General features: G+C 37.4%; 1 protein-coding gene, 4 long non-coding RNA genes and 1 pseudogene across 10 annotated transcripts; 4 read left to right on the top strand and 2 right to left on the bottom strand.

Moving 5' to 3' along the window:
* The first annotated feature begins 37 nt into the window (after window positions 1-37).
* LOC124349158 lies at window positions 38-2130 on the top strand. 5 transcript variants are annotated; one of them, XR_006920144.1, is made up of 5 exons: window positions 38-150; window positions 476-591; window positions 658-843; window positions 953-1209; window positions 1604-2130. It is a non-coding gene; the product is annotated as an uncharacterized LOC124349158 (long non-coding RNA). The 5 variants fall into 5 exon arrangements; XR_006920146.1 differs by having other exon boundaries at window positions 40-140; XR_006920147.1 differs by having other exon boundaries at window positions 133-150; window positions 491-591.
* Window positions 2131-3082: 952 nt separating this feature from the next.
* Window positions 3083-3801, bottom strand: LOC124349196. The gene is made up of 3 exons (XR_006920213.1): window positions 3625-3801; window positions 3440-3557; window positions 3083-3217 (listed from the first exon to the last, which is right to left on the bottom strand). It is a non-coding gene; the product is annotated as an uncharacterized LOC124349196 (long non-coding RNA).
* Window positions 3802-4340: 539 nt separating this feature from the next.
* LOC124349197 lies at window positions 4341-5197 on the top strand. The gene is made up of 3 exons (XR_006920214.1): window positions 4341-4619; window positions 4694-4891; window positions 4950-5197. It is a non-coding gene; the product is annotated as an uncharacterized LOC124349197 (long non-coding RNA).
* A 49-nt stretch (window positions 5198-5246) lies between these two features.
* On the bottom strand, window positions 5247-10762 carry LOC124349135 (annotated as a pseudogene).
* Window positions 10763-14825: 4063 nt separating this feature from the next.
* On the top strand, window positions 14826-16503 carry LOC124349180. The gene is made up of 3 exons (XR_006920191.1): window positions 14826-15048; window positions 15204-15299; window positions 16394-16503. It is a non-coding gene; the product is annotated as an uncharacterized LOC124349180 (long non-coding RNA).
* A 148-nt stretch (window positions 16504-16651) lies between these two features.
* On the top strand, window positions 16652-18704 carry LOC124348949. Of its 2 annotated transcripts, none has more exons than XM_046799365.1 (3): window positions 16652-16762; window positions 16846-17691; window positions 17783-18702. In XM_046799365.1, exons 2-3 carry the CDS (start codon window positions 16865-16867, stop codon window positions 18612-18614), a joined length of 1659 nt encoding a protein of 552 aa, XP_046655321.1. In that variant the 5' UTR covers window positions 16652-16762; window positions 16846-16864; the 3' UTR covers window positions 18615-18702. The 2 variants fall into 2 exon arrangements, with proteins under 2 accessions (XP_046655321.1, XP_046655322.1); XM_046799366.1 differs by having other exon boundaries at window positions 16659-16762; window positions 16813-17691; window positions 17783-18704.
* Window positions 18705-22288: the final 3584 nt, after the last annotated feature.

Here is a 22288-nt window from a genome sequence, read left to right as displayed (position 1 = left end):
CAAATTACAAATGCATTGCATTTGCCGCCTGATACAGGCGATTGTATAGCATCTAGCGGAGAAATTCTTTACTGCCTATCTGCATTACCATTCATCGTCTGCTACTTAGCTTCTTTGATCGGAGTGGAGACGGTTGCCTGGTCGCCATTTGTACATTTTTTCTAGAATTTGGAAATTCCTTAGCTAGTTTATTTTTTTATTTAGGTTATCTCTCTTCTAATTGTGCTGCTGAGTATTGTTAAATATTAGTTGTAGCCATTTCGATTTCACAAAACATTTATCCCTCTCAAACAGTATCGATATTTACCATATTTGTTCTTGTCCAGCCTAGATCACTCCTTGCCTAGATTTTGATTCATTGCTCAAAGTGACTTCACATAGAAATTTTCCAAAACTATTTTTGTTCTGTTTTCATTTTTATTCAGAATAGTCAATCCACCCAAAAGTTTTTTGTGTTAATCTGTTCTTTGAACAGTTCTATTCTATTCAGATTCTTTGACTTCAGAAGTTGCAGACGGTGAGGTGTTGAGATATCTCAGATCTGCCAGATTGACCAGGACTTGTGTGTTCATCACCAAATTATTTCATGTTGTAAGTTACATGTTTATTGAACACTAAGATTGTTCCTAAGTTGAGACATCACAATTTTCATAAAAGGTAATAAAACTATGTCCGCTAAATGGCGCGAATTGGTCCGTTAGTGACGAAATTTCTGCCATTTCTTCTAAAGACACTGAGCGGAAAGGTTACTCATTCTTTGTTATTAAGGATATGTGGATTACATTTGTTATTTTCAAGTTGGAAAACTTGACAACTACAAATTCCTTTGTAAGATTTATCAAGGTAATTCTGAGAGGTTTTATAGTTTTAACTTCATACTTCTGTCATTTTATATGTCACATGAGATCTGTTCCTTGATAGTTGATAGTAACTTGATTTTGTTTTTCAATAGCCAGGTGAAGTCTGCGCTTCTTTGTTGCAGTCTAATGTACACATGGATTGGTTGCAGTCATCCAGTGAAAGGTGTGATTAAATTGAGCTGTTGCATGCAGTCTTTGGTGCTGATGTTGTCCTGGAGTGTGGGAGAGTTCCATGCATGCTTCAAGTCTTCTGGGATCAGCCATATCTGAGTTGATGCTGGATCATGCTGCATTGTGGTTGCCGAAATGTTGGACATCTAGTAGAACTGCAAGAAGACCCCTTGAAATGGTAATTTGATAAAAATTATAGGTTCTAGCTTGGGAAGTATCATGCTTGGACTACTATAATTGCTTACATTGTTTAATTTTAACATTTTGGGATTTCATCATGTCAACAGCTCTTTCCTTCGATCATATGTAAATTGAGTTATGGATTGTTTAAGGGGAATTGGTTAACAAGATAGGCAGATACTGTAGAAGAATGTTTTTGCTTGCTGCTGAGCACTACAAATTTCAAATGAATTAAATGAGTAATCTAGTCTCATGTAAATTTTTGTTTAAACTATAGTTATCAGATAGTGTTGCCATAGAATATTTTGGTGAACTCCATTTGAAGTGATTTTTTTTTTTTTATTTTATACAAAATTTACATTGATCAAACATTAATTTCATTTTGGTCATAGGTTTATGTTTACGTAGCAGTGATGTTGCTGTCCAAATATGAAATATGGCATGTTGTTGCAGCCTATACTGGTGAAAGATTTTTTGCATCGAGTAATGCTGTTGCTGTTCCTTGGTGCCGGACTGCTGGTGTTGTGCACAAAAGTTACATCCAGTTTTAATTGTTATTTGCGTCTATGAAGTTAACCGTTTATTTGGTGAGAATGAAAAAAATAGTAATATACGGGGAATTTTTACGTTGAACAAATAATAAACATGCCTTAGCGATTGGGAAACCAGCGAGGAGGAGATTGGGGGGAGGAGGGCAATTGATTTTCATTAGCTAGAAGAAGTCGTTGTTTGTTTTAATAAGGTTGACATAAAATCGTTTGTCTATCACATGCATATACCTACCTATATAACCACATCTATTCTTCAAACCCCATAACTTCCACCAACAACCATTTCTTAAACCCCCATTTCCCCACAAATGACAAATATCTTTAATATGCAAATGTTATTGTTGAATAAATAAACCATCTACATAATATGTAAACCTCATTTTTATTCTGGAACACTTACAAAATAAATAATTCATTAAACAGAGCGTCCGGTTCGAGACAATTTTTTTTTGTGCGAGGCTTTTTAGCAAGCAATCCGCCACCCAATTTGACAAAAAGTGATAGTTTGTTTTCACGGAAATTTCGTCAGACGGTTACAAAATTTCTAATTCAACAATCTGATGTAGAAATTTGCATCTAGTCTACTGGTGCAAATTGCGATTCTGTAAGCCTGATTAATTTAGGTGATGTGTTAAAAGCAATTGTGGGTTTTTTAACACATCTCCTAAATAATCAAGCTAAAAGAATCGCAATTTGCACCAGTAGACTAGATGCAAATTTCTACATCAGATTGTTGAATTATAAATTTTGTAACCGTCTGACGAAATTTCCGTGAAAACAAACTATCACTTTTTGTCAAATTGGGTGGCGGATTGCTTGCTAAAACTCGCACATGCAGAGTCGGCGTAGATCCAGGGAGATTACCTGGAAATGGAAGAAGAGAGAAGAGTGCGAGGCAAGTTTTAATGGGGAGCGATTAGTCATACTAGGCTTCCGGGTTAGACTCATGACCCTCTAAAAGTTTTCGTCGGATCATACGCCTTCCAAGTCCCCGTTCGACCAGAGCCCTCCCCTCCTCCTGGTTTCACAGCGGGTGAGTGACCACCGGCGGGCGTTGGTTAGTGGTTAGTTAGGGAAATGGGACCAAAGAAAGAAGGGAGCCCAGACATTCACTTGTTTTATCTAACAACTACACAATTTTTCAGTCTTGAATGACAGCATTCTCTTGAATTATAGCATCACCAATGGATGAAGTCCACGATAAGTAGCGAAGGAGTTACCCTGTAGACAGAATGAACATTTATTAGTTTGAGAATAATTTTTCAACAATATTTGAGCGACAGAAAGCAATACCTCAAATCAAGCTTAAGAAAGTAAAAAGGGAGATTCAAGGGAAGCAACCAACAGGTTACCAAACAAGGTAGTGTAAATTGTTGACTGTCAGTCAGTCCTTTTTCTTCAACATGACTGTACTTAAAGTCTGTCATGCAAATTTAGAAACCTATAGTTTCAAACCTGTAAATAAAAAATAAGAAAATTAAGTCACCTTGTTAATAATTTGTGTCATATATGTGCTTGACAACTATGAAAATAAACTATCTAAAAGAATAATTAAACAGTAATCAGTATACTGCAGTTGAAATCGTCTTATAACCATAGACGTGAGTGCAGATCAATACTTTGAATACATATTAGACTGCAACAAAGAAAGTTCCTTGACGTGACAAGTGAACTTACACTTGAAACCACCGAACAGTTAGCCAAGGTTCTCTAGAAGATGGAATGAGAGATTTGTCTGTGATGGGGTTGGTGATCTAGCAAGTCCAATTCTTACAGCAGATAATTATAATGAATCCTAATAAAAGATGAGAAGATTGTATGTTTTTCAACAATACTGTAATAAAGCTAGTGTTGGTAGTTACCTGTGTCATTTCGATGGCACATGTTGAACAAAATAGTCAACGGTAGGCTACGTTTCCTCCTGTAAGTTGGTGAGAAACACTAAGGTTATCCAACATGTACACGGAATAGAACACATCACCGACAAGTCACAAACGAAATTACTCGAATTAACCTATGTGTCCATTTGTAACTTTCGATGAAAATAGCTTAGCTGAAGATAGCTTTAGACAACGAGCCGCCATAAGCCCACATTTGACAACACAATATTCCTTCACGCCATCTATTAGACACGTCCAAAACTCACTATCTAAAGGACCGGCTTTAGATAGTCACAAAAGTCACAAAAGTAAATCAAAAAGACCTTTTCGGTTTGCTTTAGCTGGCAAGGAGTCTCTAGAATTGTGCAGAGAACAAAGCTCACTTGCTAGTTTTATGCAAATTTTCCGGAAGTATACCGGAAGTAAGCGATAGCGCCTCAACCATTGAGCTGCCGACCTAATAAACCAAATATTCGTGATCTACGTGAAATTTGGGGTCGATTAGATGTAATTTAAACTAAATCCAGATTTTGGCCAAAATCGAGAATTTTCCTGAACTATAGTTCAGGAAAATTTTAAAACCGAAAGTACGAAAATGTACAAAACAAAACATGAACTTTACCACAAATTTGACGAGGATCACGAATATGTGGTTATTTTGTGCGTCGAATGAATATTTACTGAACTACTGACTAAAATGAGAAAACCGGAAGTAGAAAAAAAAACATATTAATACAAATCTAACAAGTGAGCTTTGTTGCTGAAATAGAAACTGACAGTTATCACAAAAAAGTTCTTTGTAGTAGTAGCGAGAAATTTCTTCAGAGAGGTGCAAAGTAAGATTCTGACAGGTAAAAAATTATCAAAGACCATGCCGTCTAACGTCAGAAAGAAGTCTAAACGTTTAAAAAAAGTAACATGAAAACAATGTCCGCTCTAGCTCGGTGACACTAAATTGAAAGAACTAACAAACAAAGGTAACAAATAATTTTCATACTCACGTAATATTCACCCTGTCAAAAAGCAACAAAAAGCCACCACGCAGCATGAGCATGACACATCACAACAGACGAAATCCTCAAGGTGATAATAGACGCCAGTTCAACTTCTACACTGAGGAAAAGGCACTCAAGGCGGTGAGCCGGTGATATCCTTTCATGTACCTTGTCTGCAAGTGATTCCCGACGTTTCAGCACCTAGGCAACAGTGCTTGGACAGTGGGATTGCTGAAAGGAAAAACACCTAGTTGGTAAGGTAAACCTGCCGTTATTCAGAATGTGTTTCTATTCACTGTGGCCTTCTACTAGGCTACATACTACAAGGCAACAGCAAATGTAAGATCAATCACAACGGATGGTGAAGATGAAAAATCCTTTCCACACTACCCTGTCTCACAACAACAGCAAGTTCCGGGCACCTCACACTAGGGACTGGGCATCTGATTGTTTTAATAATCACCTGTATCACCCTTTTAGCTTTATTCCTGTCATTCTGCACTTTACCTAATCTGTGATAAATCTTTCTTTTTGAATGAACATGTTTTGTTTGTTTTTTAATTTAGCAGACAAACGAGACAGAAATCATTTCACAACCGTCACAACTGTCAACTGTGTTTATTTATCCTAGAGAATCCAACAAGTGCGATCGTACGTTATCTAACAGCAGTATCCATGGTTAAAATGGAAATTTACGTGTCGCAGTTCAGTAGCCAAAAGGATAAATAACAAAGCACCTCACCAAACGTTAATAAAATCTAACATTTCCTAGAATCATCGCAAATAAGATGCGTTAACACTGGAAATTTATCAAAAAATTAAATGAAACTTTTACACGTACATGTTACTTTGAATTCACTTCATTCATTCACAAGACTCAAATGCTGAAGTCAAACCGGGTAATATTACCCGCACTCGGCAAAATCCTGATCTGATCCATCATCGTTATCAGCGATTTCACCGTCGTCTCCACCTGCGAACAAATTGTAATCTTGTCAGTAAATCAATTACATGGACAAACAGATGAGACGCAACGGTCAACTATGAAAATATTCATCATATTTGACCCTGAATTCCCGCTATATTCCAAGAACTAGGTTCTGTTGTAGGGTTTATAAGGATGGCAATTAAGTGAAAAAAAAAAGCATTTGTTCAACATTAACATTAAGGTAATGAACCTTAGGAACGGAACAAAACTACAAAGAATATGACGACAACGTAAGTAATTACGCCAACTCTATCGACAATTTAGAAAATACAAACTGAAAATTGTACATGATAGAACGAAGGTTAATTGGAAATTGCCATTATGCACAAGAGAAAGTCTCTAAGAAATTCCATAAAATACCTGTATCGCGACGACGTCGTTTGTTAGCGCTCCTGACAGAATGCGGAGATGGATCAGTTTCGCCATGAACCAAGGAATTCCGGTAGAACAAGAGAGGTTCCCATTCTCGACGAGGTGAAAGCCTTCCCATGGTCAGCATTCGGTCCAAAAACTGTAAAACCACCTTTTTGTCTTGTTTTAGCAGTTTGTTTGAAAACTCGCCACAAATTTCAAGAAACCCTAAATTAGGAGGAGGGCCAATTGGATTATTTGGATTCTCGAGTGGATTTGTGGCAAAAATAATTCCATCTCTATGAAGGGCGGTGATAGCTTCGCGATTTTTCACCATATCGAGTCCAAATGACATAGCCAATTTTTTGGCCAATTCCTACGGACAAATTTATTACAATTATTAATATTTCATTACAAGTATTCGCGTGAAAAGTAATGCTGTCAGTAAAGTTAAAATTTGTTTCATACCTTGACACTAAGAAATTCTTCTGACTGCCGATCAATACGACTTCCACCATCCCTTGTTAGATCGTGAAACAGCAATGAGAGACTAAGAACCATAGTTTTTGCACTGGTAATTTTGTTGATGTTTCGAGTTTTTCCCAATAATGTCTTAATGATGTCACCGTAATCATCGTAATACTTGACATAGTGTCTAATAACACCTGCCGCAGCTTTTACAGGCAAGACGTTGCAAGCTACGAGTTTGCAGAAAACCGCTAAATAGTTCCGGCGATTGTGCAATTTTTCAATTTTTTTTATGTTCGTCGCCTTCCTCGTCTACATCTTCTTCTTCTTCTTCAACAAACACATAAGTCTGAATGAAGTTTTCCAGAATTTGTTGTAAGTCACGATCAGGCTCGTAAACAAGCGGTTTTAAATGAGGATTGTCTTTTAGACGCTTGCTAAAACATACAAGCAAATCCCCTACCGACACGTATGCCTAAAAAACAAAATTATAAATAAGCGTGAAATGACAAGAATTTTTACACTAACAATACCTCTTCTCTAAAATCAGCAACGTTCGAAGTGATTAGCTCAGTCATCAAAGACATGTAGGCGTCCAAATGATCTCTTAATTGTTTCTGTTGTTGAGCGGCAGACGTTCCTTGTCCAGAACAGTTTTTGAATTGCAGAAGCTCCCATAAAACAGCAGAATGGCAAGCTGAAATGCAATATTTTATAGCCTAAAAAATTTATTGCATATTATTTTGAGGAAATAAAACCAAGAAAATCACTAGATACTTCAAGTGGAATTTTCCGATTTAGGTTTATAGTTTCTTGAATTGCGTTAAACAGAGAATCCCACAAATTCCATGTCCCAAGATTGTGATGTGACGAGAATAAGGCAATTTTTTTCAAACCCAATACCAGCGTAAACACCGCATCTTTGTTGGGCTCTTCGTCCTATAAAAACACACAAATTAGTATGTAAGACGTGAAAAAAAATTTGCAAACAAAATAAATTCTTACGCCAGACATCAGTGTCACATAATTTTCATAATCTTGTTCGCATTTCTTAACGAGACGATCAATTAAAGTGTTCCTTGTTAAATCACATCGAGAAGATATGGCGTAATCTTCATCACAAAGAAATTCCAACGCTTTAGCGCAGCCTTCCAGCACTTCTGTTGTGGTATGTCTTTCTACTATATTCTGGATCAAGCGCAATAACGAATCTAGACTCTGTAATTTGAGAAGTAAAGTATCTCAGCCTTTTGTAAACAATATCATAAATTAAACGAACTCACCTTCTCTTGACGTGAGGTAGTATAGATTTCCATATTAAGGTATTGAGGGATTGACAAGAGGTTTGCAACTTGTTCGGGATCAGTCATATATTTCCCGATTAACAGAGGAAGAGTTGGTATGAAATGTTCAGTAAGTCGTACACGGTGACCTTGGGTTTGTCTGGTTTCTTTGACGGTAGGAATCTGTAATAATAATAATTTATATGAAAATCTCCACTACTACATGTTGTATGTTAACATGATAACCACAATAAAAATAATTAATCGGTTACCTTTCTCATAGACCCTCGACCTGCAGGTGGTTCTCCGGTCGCAACTTGTTTAATGCAGCATGTCATCAACTCGATCAAAGCTGTTTCCTGCTGATCGTCCAAAGGCTCTTCGTCTGGCCCAGGTTCTTCAATTAACAAATCCGTCATGCACTCCCAGTCTTTCATCATTTCATTTGAGTCGATTAAGGAGTCGATCAAATATGCTCCGTGTTCATGCAACTATGAAGTATTTGTGTTTAATAATTTATTTGAATTGTTACTTGATTGGATTTCACCTCAGATTCAATGAAAAATTGAATCAAATCACGTATGAGAGGTGTGTTAGGTAGTCTCTTTTTGCCACGGAGAGTTCGTGGAGCTGGATAACTGGTAGCATTAAGTGTGAATAGTCGCTCTTTAAGGAATTCGCCGGCAGCTTGTGCAAGGGCTCGATGAGAAGAGAACACCAACTCGTAAACTGACTCACAATCCTTGTCTGATAACATTTCTTGGTGATACTTCTGCATAGTGATAACCAAACGAACAGCTTGGACTGAAACATCATAGTCTTTGTCTAGCGTCATCGAAATGACACGATCCTAAATATAATATTTAAAGTATTGTTGGTTGACTAAGCAAAAATTTTGTACTTTATTCACCTTAAATTTGCTGATAAAAAGTTCCAGTTTTTCTTTAAGCTCTTGTGAAGCATACAGCGGTTGGAGAGCTTGAAGACTTTTTAAACGAACATCGGCAACTTTGTCGTACAAATTCCACCCAATATACTTCAGGTTAGAATCATCAAGAAAATTTTGGGGAAACCGTTGCATCCAAATGCCTATTTCCGTCATACAAATGGCTCGAATATCGGGAACGATATCTCGGTAACGATGGACAAACACCGACTTGAATAAGTAAGTCAACATGTTTTTAATGTCATGCATGTTTTCTTCAAGTTCTTCGTGTTTGGCAAGCAATCCTTCAAGGCGATCACTGGCTCGTTTATCCTGTGTTTTCCGACGCTCAACTTCATACTGACGAGACGTGTTGTCAAGATGAACCGACACGGTCAGAGCCACATCAACCAAGGCAGTCATTAATTTCATAACTAAAACAAATACCTTTAAAATTTGTGAAGAAGAAAAATAAAGAATAAGGAAAATCATTTTACCTGCTAAGGTGGCAGTATGACGAAACGCTCGGACTTGTGAATCAGAAAGACCAGTAAGAAGTGAAATTACGTTATCCATCAGGTATTGTTCATAAATTATGGAATATTGGCACTGCTTCACGAGTGTGTGCACGAAGTCGCAGAAGTTGCTTCGAAATTTTCTCCATTGTGGTCCAGACATGACCAACGGATATTCTCCACTATCCTAAAGTACAGGTTTATTATTTATACTACACAGTTAAATCTTCGTTTGCTACCCAAATTAATCAAAACTATTATACCTCATCAAACTTTTTTGTCATATCGCGGATAACTGCGGCATGATCCATGCTACTTGGTATTTTAGATGGTATTTTCCCGTTGCATCCTGAAGCACTAATGAAGAACTGCATTATAGCGTTCAATCCTGAGTCACGGTCAGCCTTGTACTGCTCAATCCATTCATCTACAATGTGCTGCAATCGGCAATAAAATGTTTGAAGTTTGAATTTTAGGAAACATTTTTACAGTTGAGGAATTGAGTACTTCAATACCTGTAAGGAGCTTTTGCCATTCCTGATAATACTAAATAAATCGCTTTCATCTTCAACATTAGCAACATGTTCCGTCTCTGAATGTTTCTTTGACCGTCCTATACGTCGAAGAGAAGGACGTGTGGATGTGGGAGTACCTTCAAGGCTAGATACTAATTTCTGAGAATTTGCAGTAACTGCAGGGGCCTTCTTCCCAGTAGGAATAAATGAAGCTATAAAAAGCATTTAAAAATTATGTTAAAATACAACAAAAGGTCAAAAGAGATTTATACTTTGGCCACGAGTACTTTCAGGTGTCTGTCCATGCCCAACAGAAAGAGTTGGGACTGTGGTATTTTCCGCCTGATTTGAACTGATAACATTCAAATTCTGCTGCACAGGAACACTATTTTTATCATGTTCCATTTTGGAAGGAGTATCGAAATCATAATGTGCGTGTACATTTTCACATTTTTCACTGAATGAATTATTGCATTTCAATGAAATTAGAATTTCACTTAACAATGTTTAGAAAGATTTCAAACCTTTGCTGATCCATTGGAGTTTGCTGCTCATCCAAATAAGAAGTGGATGGTGGTTCAAAATCCTCGAGAGGATTGTCCATCTTTACTTTTTTCCCTCTTCTACGTTGCATTTCTAGTTCTTTAGGCTGAGTAATTATTCTATAACATTATAAAGAATCATTTAATTTTAAAAATTTATGGATAATGTTAAAGTATGTAATGTACTATTGTTTGGTCACAACACACAATTAGCCTAGTACATTCATAGGTTTTTTAAGAAATAAGGTTATGAATGGTTGACTGATACAGAGGTGACTTACTTTGTTCTGTTATTTATAATATTTTCCTTGGAAAATAACCGTCGATCATGAAATAACACAGCAACAAACTGAAAGCTAGCTTTTTGTTTGAGTGTTAGAACGTGCTTTAGAGACCTGCTTCATCAGAGCAATGATCCAATGAATGAGAGGGCAGAGACCAGAGAGGCAGAGAGGCTGAGAACATGCACGTGAGTCATCTGCTACTTGATTTTCATTGTAAATTCAGGCCAGGTTGAAACCAGTACTGTTCTCGCTAATATTGATTTCTCTGATTATTTAATAGAAAATACATACACAAATAATAAAATTGTTTCCTATTTTGATGTTGTTGTAAATTACCCCATATCAATGGTACCATACCAGTTAATTGAATTAGAAGGGTCCAATTTCAGCGACAAGATTTTTAAGATGGCGCGCTGCCCAAAGGAATATAGCCTCCGGAAAATGTATCAACCCGATCCCTTGCTGAGGCGCGAGTTTAAGGACCAACCTGCTTGCTTTGAATGTTTTTCTGATTTTTGTCTAAAAATAAATTTAGGTTTGCTGTGAAGGTAAAAAATTTGGATGCTGTTGATTTCCAGTTTTAGGAGGACAATGTTATTTAGATAGGAATGTAGGAAAAGAAGATATTGCGACTCGTTTAATACCGCATCGGATTTAACCAGATATAACTACCGCTAGTACAATAGTACCGCAGATCACCAAAATGACGAGTGTTTGATTCCTTGCTTCACCTAATCTCACTTCTATTCTCATCTTCCTTTCTGTTAAGCGTCCAATTAATATAAAGGCCTCTTTCATTAAAATCGCCAACACCTCTCGTGTCTTGACTAAAGAGTGCGGCCATCAAATGAAGTTACTTTGATTTAATTTTCACTTTTTAAACACGCCACACTTTTTTAATTTTACAAGCAAAGCGATAACAGGGCCAAAAGATTCCCCGTTACACTCTAAAATGTGTACCAAAAATCCCCAGCCATGTCTACAAGAGATTGATGAACTTGCAAAAAAAAGGGAAATCCAATGTCATAGAAATTATTTTTTTAAACTACCTACTTCCTATTCTTTTAATACGTATAGCTACTGTGGGTTTCCAGGGGGATACCGGGGATAACGGGATACCGGGGATACCGGGATACCGGATATAACGGATACCTGGGATACCGGATAACCGGGGATACCGGGATTTCCCAACACGATTTTTGCATGCGGACCGTAACTGACGTCAACAGATTTCCCTTGAATGTGAGAAACTTCACTCCCAAATTTAGAACTAGAACAACTGAGGGGAATAACCCCGCCAATTACTTATAGAGAACTAGCCAAGATAAAAATTAAAAAATGTGGCTAAAATCTCGTTTTCGTTGAGGTCTATAGTTCGATCAGAAATATGACGAGTTAACACAGAAAAATAAAGTTTCGTGGGTCTCTTAATTATTTCGTAAACCGGAATGATCAGACCGTTGGACAATATATAGGTTACTACTTTGCTGAACTAAGCTTACTTACATTAAGGTAGGATTGTTCAGGAATTGAGAAAGTTTGAAATTGAGTTTTTCCGCATGACGTCAGCGTGATCAAGGTCGTTCCTTTTCCTCTAGATTTTATCCGCTGTCGTTTTTCTTCTCTTATTCGCCGTCGTCACTTTCTCTTCTTCTCCGGATTGGTGAGCTGTCGGCAAGCGTCCATCAAAGCAACAGCAGCAGAGATCAACGAATCGAGCGGCCTTATAAACCACCGGCATTCGTCTCACTTCCACACCAGTCGATAACGGAACACAACAGCGAGAACATCAGCGAAGAGAATCTTACTTAAAATGCTGGCTATTAGATCACTATTCTTCTTCGTCTTGGTGGCGTGCATCGCTTCTTTGGTCTCGGCCGCACCACGTAAGTTTCTTCAAATTTACCTAATTGAAATAAATAATTAGTATCTCGTAGATTGCATCAATTAATGAAATATATTTTCACATGCAGAGAACCGAGTTTCACGTGCTGCCAGCGAATGTTTCCTTCCAAAATATGGAGGACCATGCCGAGGGTATTTCCCTCGATATTATTACGATCCATCCAGCAGGTCGTGCAAGTCTTTTGTCTACGGTGGATGTGATGGAAATGGCAACAATTTCCACACGCTCAACGAATGCAGATTAGCGTGTCGAAACTAAATGTGAAAAACTGCTTTTGTTTTGTCCAAATTTATTCCTTTCCTTTAACTTGTTAATTTGATGAGAACTCGAGACATTTTAATCTAAAAGTTTATTTATTCCACCCGCACTACAAAATAAAGATTGTTTTAACGAAAAAGGGATACGCCCATTTTATTTTACAGTGAAAACCATTTGCGTGCCCAAAGACAAACTAACAAGCAAATAAATTAGCCAAACGCATCTTTAAATGCCGGTTTTTACTTCGTTAAATTCTAATTGCAATGGATAGTATAACAACATTCAGTGCCTTTATCAAGGATGAATTGGGAAAACTATGAGCAAAATTTGGGCGTATTATGTAAAATTGAATTGTGAAAAGTTTTTTATTTTTTTATTTTCTTAATTCTTTAATTAAATTAATTAAATGCATATTTTAATGTTAAGTTGAACAAGAGGGTTATTTTAGTTGCCTATTAGGGGTTTTGGCTAAATTATCCAATATTTTTCGTCAGATTATCAAATGAGGCAACCAGCCCAACAAACAACCCCCACAATTAAGGCTAGCAGAATATGCGGTTAACGATAAACTCACCATACTGGATCATGAATCTTAGATGTGTTCCGCTAATCGCCGCTATTAAACATGAAACGTTATTTAATAGTTGCTTTCCAATTAAGTTTATCATATATATCATTCTTCACACGAAGAAATATTTGAATTTACATCCTGTTGCCCATCTTACAAAGTACAATACCTTGTTCCTATTTCTTATTTTACTTAATGCGAAAAGAAATTAGGGGGAAGAAATGTTGATTCGGGAGTGTAAAATAAGTGGCTTGATCGCGGGACATGGAAAATATTCAGAAAAAACGCAAGAGATTTAAACTAGGGATAGTTGTCTTACCTTTTAATGTCGTGAGCTGTTCATACGTGTTCACAAATACAATCTAGGTCCGAACTCCGAAGCAATATCGCTTTATTGAAAGCAGGGCGATGCAGATGGCACCGTCAGTGCTGGTGTTACATGTCACAATCATCAAGCGATGCTGAAGAATTGCAGCAAATTGCTGAATCTATCATCACAAAAGAGAAAATGTCAACATTCACAGAGCGACAATGATGGATCAAATTTCAAATTTTTTTACTGAATTGGATTGGAATCTCTTCATCTATTAGGCATCGCTTGGATCGCGTTCATCAAGTTATTATTCGCTATTTTGTCACCTTTCATTCTAGTTCCTTTCAGTGGACAAATCACTTCCAGTTTGATGTCAGATGCGATTTGATGGTTTATGTCCTCCGTTCCGACGGATCGTCCGAGAATAAACCTGCGAAACATTTAAAAAATTCGATATATCACTAACATAAAAGTAAGAATCGTAATTTTGTTTCCTATTACAGGCAATGATTTGAACTTGTAGGCCTACTTACGAAAAAGTCTAAAATGATTGGAATCGTATCCCAACACTAAAACATTATATTAACCCAGTTTTCGTTGTCAACGTCGAAACTGTCTGGTGTTGGTGTCCCAATGCAAAATTGTTGTTAGTTTAATAATCACATGTAGAATACCTAGGGCTTGAAAAATCCTGTGATTTCTGGTGAAATGTTTTATCTATCTACGGCTGTTCCTGATGTGATTACTTTTGGTCAAGTTCATGGTTATTTTGCTGCTGGATTATTTACAAGCATAGACTTACAATATTCAAACTGCACTCAACAGCCTAAATTTGTTGCTGTGTTTGGTACTGTGTATCATTGGCTTTACCAGTTTGATGAAGATCCACCTTTTTGAGAAAGTTTTCTTTGTTGCAGTTAGCAGCATGGAGATACTGAATCTGAAAGTTCAGTGAGGCGATGCCGCGATGGCGATGTAAATTGAGAACCCAGGGCATTGATTTTACTCCTTTGATTTAACTTTTAGCAACGTAAAAGCGGTAAAGGTGACGGGATACCCATAGACAACATATTGCGATTGGGCAATCGAGAGACTAAACAAAATTACGCGAACCGGCAAACGGTCTCTTTTGCCAAGAGCGAGCTAGAATTACAATAAAACTATTTAATTAATTGGTTAAACTCTTACCACGCTGGAGTTGATAGGCAAATTCGACAAATCGTGATATTCGTGAACTGATTTCCCACCATTATGAAAACAAATACTACAGGGTGTTACTAAAACGCGAAGCGAAACGGCGGAACGCGAAACTCCTAAAACGCGAAACAGTGGTGCGAAACGGTCCCAAAAATTTTCGGGACCGTTTCGCAGTTTAGGCGCTAGAGGTCTTACTAAAATGCGAAACCGTAGACGCGAAACAGTCGACGTCAGTCGTCAGTGTATTGTTAAAAGTAGTCGTCAAAGTGTCGAACTAGAAGCTAATAAAAAATTGAAAGTAAGTTATTTTTTAAATTTATTTATTTAAAGACGAGAATATAATTCAAAAATTTCCGTGTAAAAGTTCTTCGTTTCGAGAAGTGCATATTACTGTTCTACACAACATTTATTCATTATGATTCTTATTATTGATTATGACAATTATGATTCTAGCCTTCTAGGTTATCACTTCTCAGCTTACAGTAAGGGCACACTGCCAATGTGTGTAGTTGCATGTAGAGGTCATTCATGGTCCTGTTAAAACACAAAGTAAGTTCAAATATTTCATGCATAAGTTTCAAAAGTTGTATAACTGTTTGCGCGTGTATTTTCTTCGTTGCTAAAGTTGCGTGAAGCGTTTGCTTTGGAAAGCGCGACGACCACAAATATTTACTGGCGATTACGTAGAAAATCCAGCACAGGGCACGATACATTTTTTTTTTATGCTAAGGTTGACATTCTGGGTAAAATCTCACTTGAACGACATTTTTATCGAAAAACGAAGTAGAATTGTCTTTCTCAACCGAATATAGCATTTTAAAACTTAACAGCTATCCGCCTTTTTATCTGAGATGGAATCTCGTTCCGTTATTTCATCATTCATGACATCGCAAGTAGCGTCAGGAGGGAAATCTTTTCTCGTTCAGTTTAGATTGAAAAAACAAAACAAAAACGAAGCATTTTACATTTTCATAAAGCTGAACGGTACGCATAAAGCATTTGCGTGCCATACGTGAAAGCTGGAGTTGAAAATTGTTGAAATGTGTCCTTAGTGCCTGGCAATTTGTTCATTTTTTTGTCTGCTTTTAAAGGAAAGTAGAGGAAAAAGAGAATTTATACTGACACCGTCACATATTGGCGTGGACGTATGGATTAGATTGTTAACGAATCACGCACGTCCGCCATATATGGCGTCACTAAGCGTCCCTATCGTCTCCTCGGGCGCGACGTATGAAATTGATCAAACAGATATAATCCATTTCTTTTTGTTTTCATAGAAAACATCACGCGCCTTCTCTCAACGCAAATGAAAAATATTACTACATGTTCCGATTTTGTCTTCACCTTCGAATTTTGTCTTATTTGGCCGACTTCCCTTGACATCAGGGTCCTTGGGAACAAACTGGAGGAATCCTCCTCTCTCAATTGCGTAGCATAGAAAGGAAGTTGTAACCGCAAAGACAGATTCGTTTTAGAGGCTCTTTTTTTTTATCTTGATTTAATTCGTTCGGATTCGTTCGGAAGTTGTAAGGAGCGGTTTAAAGTAGTTGGGGGCGTGGTAGTAAGGGTGTTCAGAAATTTAAAAACAGGAAATTTTTTATATTTCACAAATCAAAGGTTTCGCAAATGGTTTCGCACTTTAGGATGCCCTTAGGCCATTGGACCCGCGAAACGGTCCCCAATTGTTGGGACCGTTTCGCACCACTGTTTCGCGTTTTAGGAGTTTCGCGTTCCGCCGTTTCGCTTCGCGTTTTAGTAACACCCAATACTACAGAGTACGAACTGTCGTGATACGCAGCATTGCCAATTTAGGAAGTTTGACGCCGCCATTTTTGCTGCCCGCGGCACCTCCGCACCTGGCGGCGTATAAAGAACTGCACGAAACATTTCTTCGGTTTTAATTTCTAAATTTCAGTGTGTGGTTGACCTTCGGATGGTAGAGTCTAGGCTGTCTATCTCGCAATTACTGAATCTGTTTCTGAGATTTTAAAAAATTCAACTCTTAATATTTGGTGAGTCGTCCGAATAATATTTATTATAGTTTATCAACAAATTAAATTAGAATCAACAACGTTGTTTTCTATATATTTGCCAGTTTTGGGAAACACGTCAACATGACGTCCGATTTGTTTGGTACCCCGAAGATGATTGTGCCGTACGAGTGGATCTTTGAGTGTGTAGAAGGAAAACCGATGACAATGGCTTCGAACATGATTTTGTTTCGGGGTGAAAAAGTATTCCGTGTGGGTTTGAAGAACTACACCAAATCACCCATTTTGTTTTTCATGGTAATTGATCTCGGCAAATTTGGGATGAAAGTGGAAGACGTAAAATACGGAATTCAAGGTAGTGGACTCGGCCCTTCAAAGATGACGACAATGACAAAACATGATTTCGGAGAAGAAGGAAATCTACAGTTATTCACCATGACGTTTCTTGAAAAGATTGTAGGAAACTTCACGTATGTGTTTCGAATTTGCATTGAAGGAACTGATCCCGGCTTTTCCTATCAACTGTGCGATCGTCTTGCCAAGGAGCAATTATATGATGCTCTTAAAAGTCAACAAAAGATGGCGGACGTTGAATTTGTGGTTAAAGACAAAACATTTCCTGCACACAAATCAATCCTTGCTGCCCGCAGTCCCGTGTTTGCAGACGAATTAAAGAAGAAACAAGCAGTAAAAGACAGTCCTCATCAGATCCGAATCAAAACCGGAGTGGAACCTTCAACCGTGGTAAATTTTCTTCACTTTATCTACACGGGCGAGCCGAAAGGAACATTGGCAGATGAAGAATTGCTAAAGTTAGCTGATCGCTATCAACTTACAATTCTGACTAGTTTATGCAAAGTCGCTCTGAAGAAAATGGACGCCATTCAAATGGAGAACCTCAGGAAACGTTTGAACAGCAACGCCGAAGATCTTTCTTCTTCCAAAATCATGTAATATTTTGTTTTCTTTTATAAATATTCCAGCATGCTTGAATTTGGTTACGCTTATTTTTATTCGTTAAATTTCGCCCTTATTACTTAGGCCGGAGAAAGAAACGGAAATATTCTTTGATCGGACGACGCCTACCTTTCGATGCAGTTTGATGTGTAAAAAATCTGAGAACGGACAATCCAAGTGTGTGATGCAATATCAAAATGAGAATATTTTTATTGCTTACTACACTAAAGAAAAAGAAATTGATTCGCAATTGAACCAAGACGATATTAGTAAACCGATCATTCATTTCTCATGCGCTAAGCATCGCAGCTTCGGTCTGCAAGTTGAGGATATTTACTGCGGCATGCAAGGATTAGGCACGCTGGGATACATACAATGGTTAAAAATGGAATCGAAACGTTTTCAGAAAACCGCTGAACTACTTCACTTCGCAGCACAAGCACTTTTGAATTTCAGCAAAGAAAATCTTCAATTCCTAGTCTACTTCGACATCAAAACAGTCAGTACAATCGGCAACTATTACTACGAGATGATGGACGACAAATGGTCTACAGATTTCTGGATGGCAGCAACAAATCAGAAATTGACGGATGTCGAAATATTTGTCGGAACTGTTAAGGTGATGGAAGCCCACCGAGTTATCCTATGTGCTCGGAGTCCTATCCTGAATGAGTCTTTCAACAAGATCAGCAACATAAGGAAATCAATCGTCACATTCGGGGCTGAATTCGATGTCGATACTGTGCAGCATTTTCTAAATTTCCTTTACACCGGCTCTTTAAAGACGACTGACAACGTCCAACAACTTGGTAAATTGGCTACAATGTATGAAGTGGAGACTTTGAAAAATATTTGCCAACTAATCAATTGCGTACCGGATGTTGAAGAACTGACTGACTATCTTCTGCAGCTATAACCTCTGATGGTTAAGTTGCCATTATTCTTTAATTGAGCATCCTACTTTTGCTATCCTACGTATCTTTGTCTTTTAAGTTTTGAATACAGAAATTCGATTTGTAATTTTTTTTTTTTCATTTTAGTTTTTTTCGTAGGTTCTTTTAAGGTTGGTTTACAGTAATTACTTTTGAACAGTTTTAGCTTTGCAGCATGCGCAGTGCGCACATATAAATCTTCTACCAAATAAATTTAATGCTGTTTAGGTTTAAATAATTGCTTTTATTTTATATTGCTTTAAACTGAAATAGTGATGATTTATTTCCATCCAACTATTTTCTATTAAAAATTACAAATTCTTCTTTTTAAACAAGTCCCGCTAGATGGCTCTACAAGACTAGAAATTTGAATATAATATTTGATTTGATCTAATTTAAGTTTTACGTGAGATGCACCCGTCAGTGTTGTTCACTTTGAGAGAATAGTAATAAAATACGGTGTCTAAAGTTCTACGCCAACTATTTCTACGCCAACTCTATTTTTATCGATTTTAATTGTCAAATTAATCAGCTGGAATGGTCGGTTCGCTATAATGCTGTTCTGCTGATGGAAGCTTTTGACAATCTCCTTTTCATCTAAGTAGAGAGAAATAGGAAAGAGCTAGGGATGGACAAGCAGAGATCATCTTTGCAAAGTTGCTATGCCAACCCATAACAAGCTTCTTCCGTATATTAGTAGTTTCCTTAGCTCGGACTTGTCCCTCTCAGCAGCTTCTATACCGCTGAAGTTGTTGACTTGCAGCTTTCTTGCACCGTAGATGGTTCACGACGCAGAAAAATGAGTCCAAGATTCAGCGAATGCGTTGATGAGACGAGAACGCCGTTCTACAGAGAATTCGATATGAGAAAGGTGAATAAAGAAACCTTATTTAGAGAAAAAGAAACACATGTACATTAATACAAATATAGAAAACTATGCTTCATAGTATATTCAATCCAATCTGAAATAACATCAAAACTACCAACGCTTTAGCGTCGGGGGAAGGAATTGTTTAGCTTTCAGTGCATAATTCATGCTTTCAAATATAACAACAACAAAGCAACTGGTAGCTATCATAGAAACTGAAACCGTTGCCCTTGTACCGGAAACATTTGGTAGATATGTTTACAATAAAGGCAAATACTTCAACTTGTATATAGAATTCGGAAAATAATGGAACCAGAATGCAGCTATACTCTAATCGTCCAGATTGCAGTTGAAAAAAATTAACGCAACAACATCAGCAAATAATTGAATCTAAATTCATTGCTATCTTACTTTCCTACTGCGCAACATGTTAAAATACAAATAAGTTGTTTGATATAACAAATGCAAACACATAAAACTTAAATTCAATTCATTCTTTATTGGAGCTTTCTCACATTAGTTTTCCAAGTTGAAAATGTCTTAGAACCAGCTAACGTCTATTCCTTTTAGTTCTTCTTTCCTAAACTCATTCAGTTGATGACTAAAAATTAATCAATCGAAAATCATAGTCGGCACATGTTAATTGTAACTGGGGTAGTTTCTTGGAGAGAAGAAGAAAAAAAAAAACACTTCAACGCTGATTCATTAAGAAACCAGGGAATGCAAAGAACCCTGGAAGAATCAAAAACTCTAATTATCATTACTAAAATTAATGGAATGGAATGGAATTAACGGAAATTAAACATCAACCCTAAATTATGAAGTAGCTAGGCAAGTCTGAATAGAGTCACATCCGGTCATCCGCTTACTTAAACAGCTTTTGGAAATAGAAATACTTAACAATTATAAAGTTCATACGAGTTCATAATTTAAGTGAGAAATGAATATCAGTTACAGATGATTGCAAACTTTATTTCCACGAGAAAGTAGACGGTCCCAGCTAGAACGTATCCTCCAGAGACAAAACTGAGAAGCGCGCTAATTCCTTAATTAACATTTCATAAACTAATCTATTTGGGACTATGCTAGTAGATTGATGATTGCGTGTAGCCTTTCTGTATGCCGTATAAAAAGTCTGTAAAAACGTTGCTTGTCATCGATCGAACTCTGCCCTTTGATTACAAAGTGGATTTATCACAGACCAGAAATAATAAATAACCTTGCGTTTAAATCATTTATACAAAAAAGTTGGTGCAATCTATTGGTATTTTCTTAAAACAACTATAGTTTTCTTGTAATAGAACAAAAGTTAGAAATGTGCCGCACGCACTGAATCTCATTATTTTGTTACCATTCGCAATGCTGCACAAGGAGGACGAAGTCTTACTCTTATACAAAAGTTTGGGATACGTGGTAACATCACTCGAAAGCATCTCTTTTTCTAAAAAAATCACAACTTGCCATTTCAGTCATGCAACGAATATCTGCTCATAACGAGATATCAGCTTAACTATGAAATAACACTTTGAAATGGAGCCTACGTACTACGTGTTATGGCGAGAATGATCCACTTTACCAACTTTGCCCCATAAGATTTTACGAAATCAATAGCACGCTACGCTGAATCCGGCAACGGCCTCGAACTAACAGTGTTCAACGCAAGAAGTACTTTAGGCGAGTGTTCCCGCTGTATTTGAATTGGAATGCAATCTTTTAGTGGAACCTCAGTTCTGTTTCAAGGAATCAAGGTACGTATTGTACTTGGCATTCGTAGACGGATATTGAGCACGTCACCCGATTTGTTCAAAAAGTCAAATCTGTCAAGTGGAAGAAGCTTGGGGCTCAATCTTTTGCACTAACAATCTGTTCCATCGATCTTGCATAAGTCGCGCAAAAAACGGAGAGTTATTCCACTTTCCCAAAGGTGAACTTGAAGAATAAAAAATAAGAGTCACATGGTCAAGTGGACGTCCATGCACTTATAGGACGTGAGTCGAGGCAATTTGATTGTTCCGCGAATTATTGCGGCCGATAAAATCGTTCAAATTCTACCCTTGTTTTCTTTTTCAACAATAGAGATGTGCACCTCAAGTACCACAACGACGGTCTAGCACTTTCCACTGCTCTTCCGAGGACGGAGCCTTTGAGTCCATTTGGGAATAATTAATTTTAAACGATTAATCACGAAACAAAAAAGGTTACTTGTGCGTCAAGGGGACAGAGGAATCCAATCAAATCGTTCTTAGTCGGCTTCCCTTAAAGAGTGTAGGCCAATTGGAGAATTTTCATAAAGCCCGTGATTAAGACGTTGATATAAAACGATAATGTTGCTTTCGTGGAAGAAGCGGAATTATGGCAGCGTAATATTGATGCTCATAGATACTACTAGGTGCCCCCTTCAATCATCTTCCAGTTTCTAATAAATCTCAAATTCTCTGGCGTCAGTTGCCTTGAATAATCAACGGCATTTGGATCGCAGAGCGGGGGCGTGCAGAGCCCTGTGTCTGCTTGTGCGACTTTAGCTTTTAAGCAGATCTTACGCATCTCAAAACCATTCCGAAATTTGGGTGACACGAAAAGGGATTCGCCCTCCCACGCACCCTAGTACAAAGTTATTGTCCAACACTATTTGTGGTGCAGGCGTCGCAGCACATTCGAAACCAATCGAAATGTCTGACACACACTTAATGAAATTCAACTATACGGTACAAATTAAAGGCTGGAAATAACTTGCCAAGTCATTTTTTCAAAAAAAAAAGTGTGCATTTGCAAATTCAGAATGTCCTAATG

The sequence above is a fragment of the Daphnia pulicaria genome, chromosome 7 (genome assembly GCF_021234035.1).
Source record: "Daphnia pulicaria isolate SC F1-1A chromosome 7, SC_F0-13Bv2, whole genome shotgun sequence".
NCBI classification, from domain to species: Eukaryota; Metazoa; Arthropoda; class Branchiopoda; order Diplostraca; family Daphniidae; genus Daphnia; species Daphnia pulicaria.
This window is presented reverse-complemented; position numbering and strand designations above follow the sequence as displayed.

Bases quoted from the DNA above. Each gene is read 5' to 3' on its own strand.
- LOC124348949 (XM_046799366.1), top strand. From the start codon at position 16,865: ATGACGTCCGATTTGTTTGGTACCCCGAAGATGATTGTGCCGTACGAG. The intron at 17,692-17,782 runs GTAATATTTTGT...CTTATTACTTAG, and splicing joins CTTTCTTCTTCCAAAATCAT to GCCGGAGAAAGAAACGGAAA.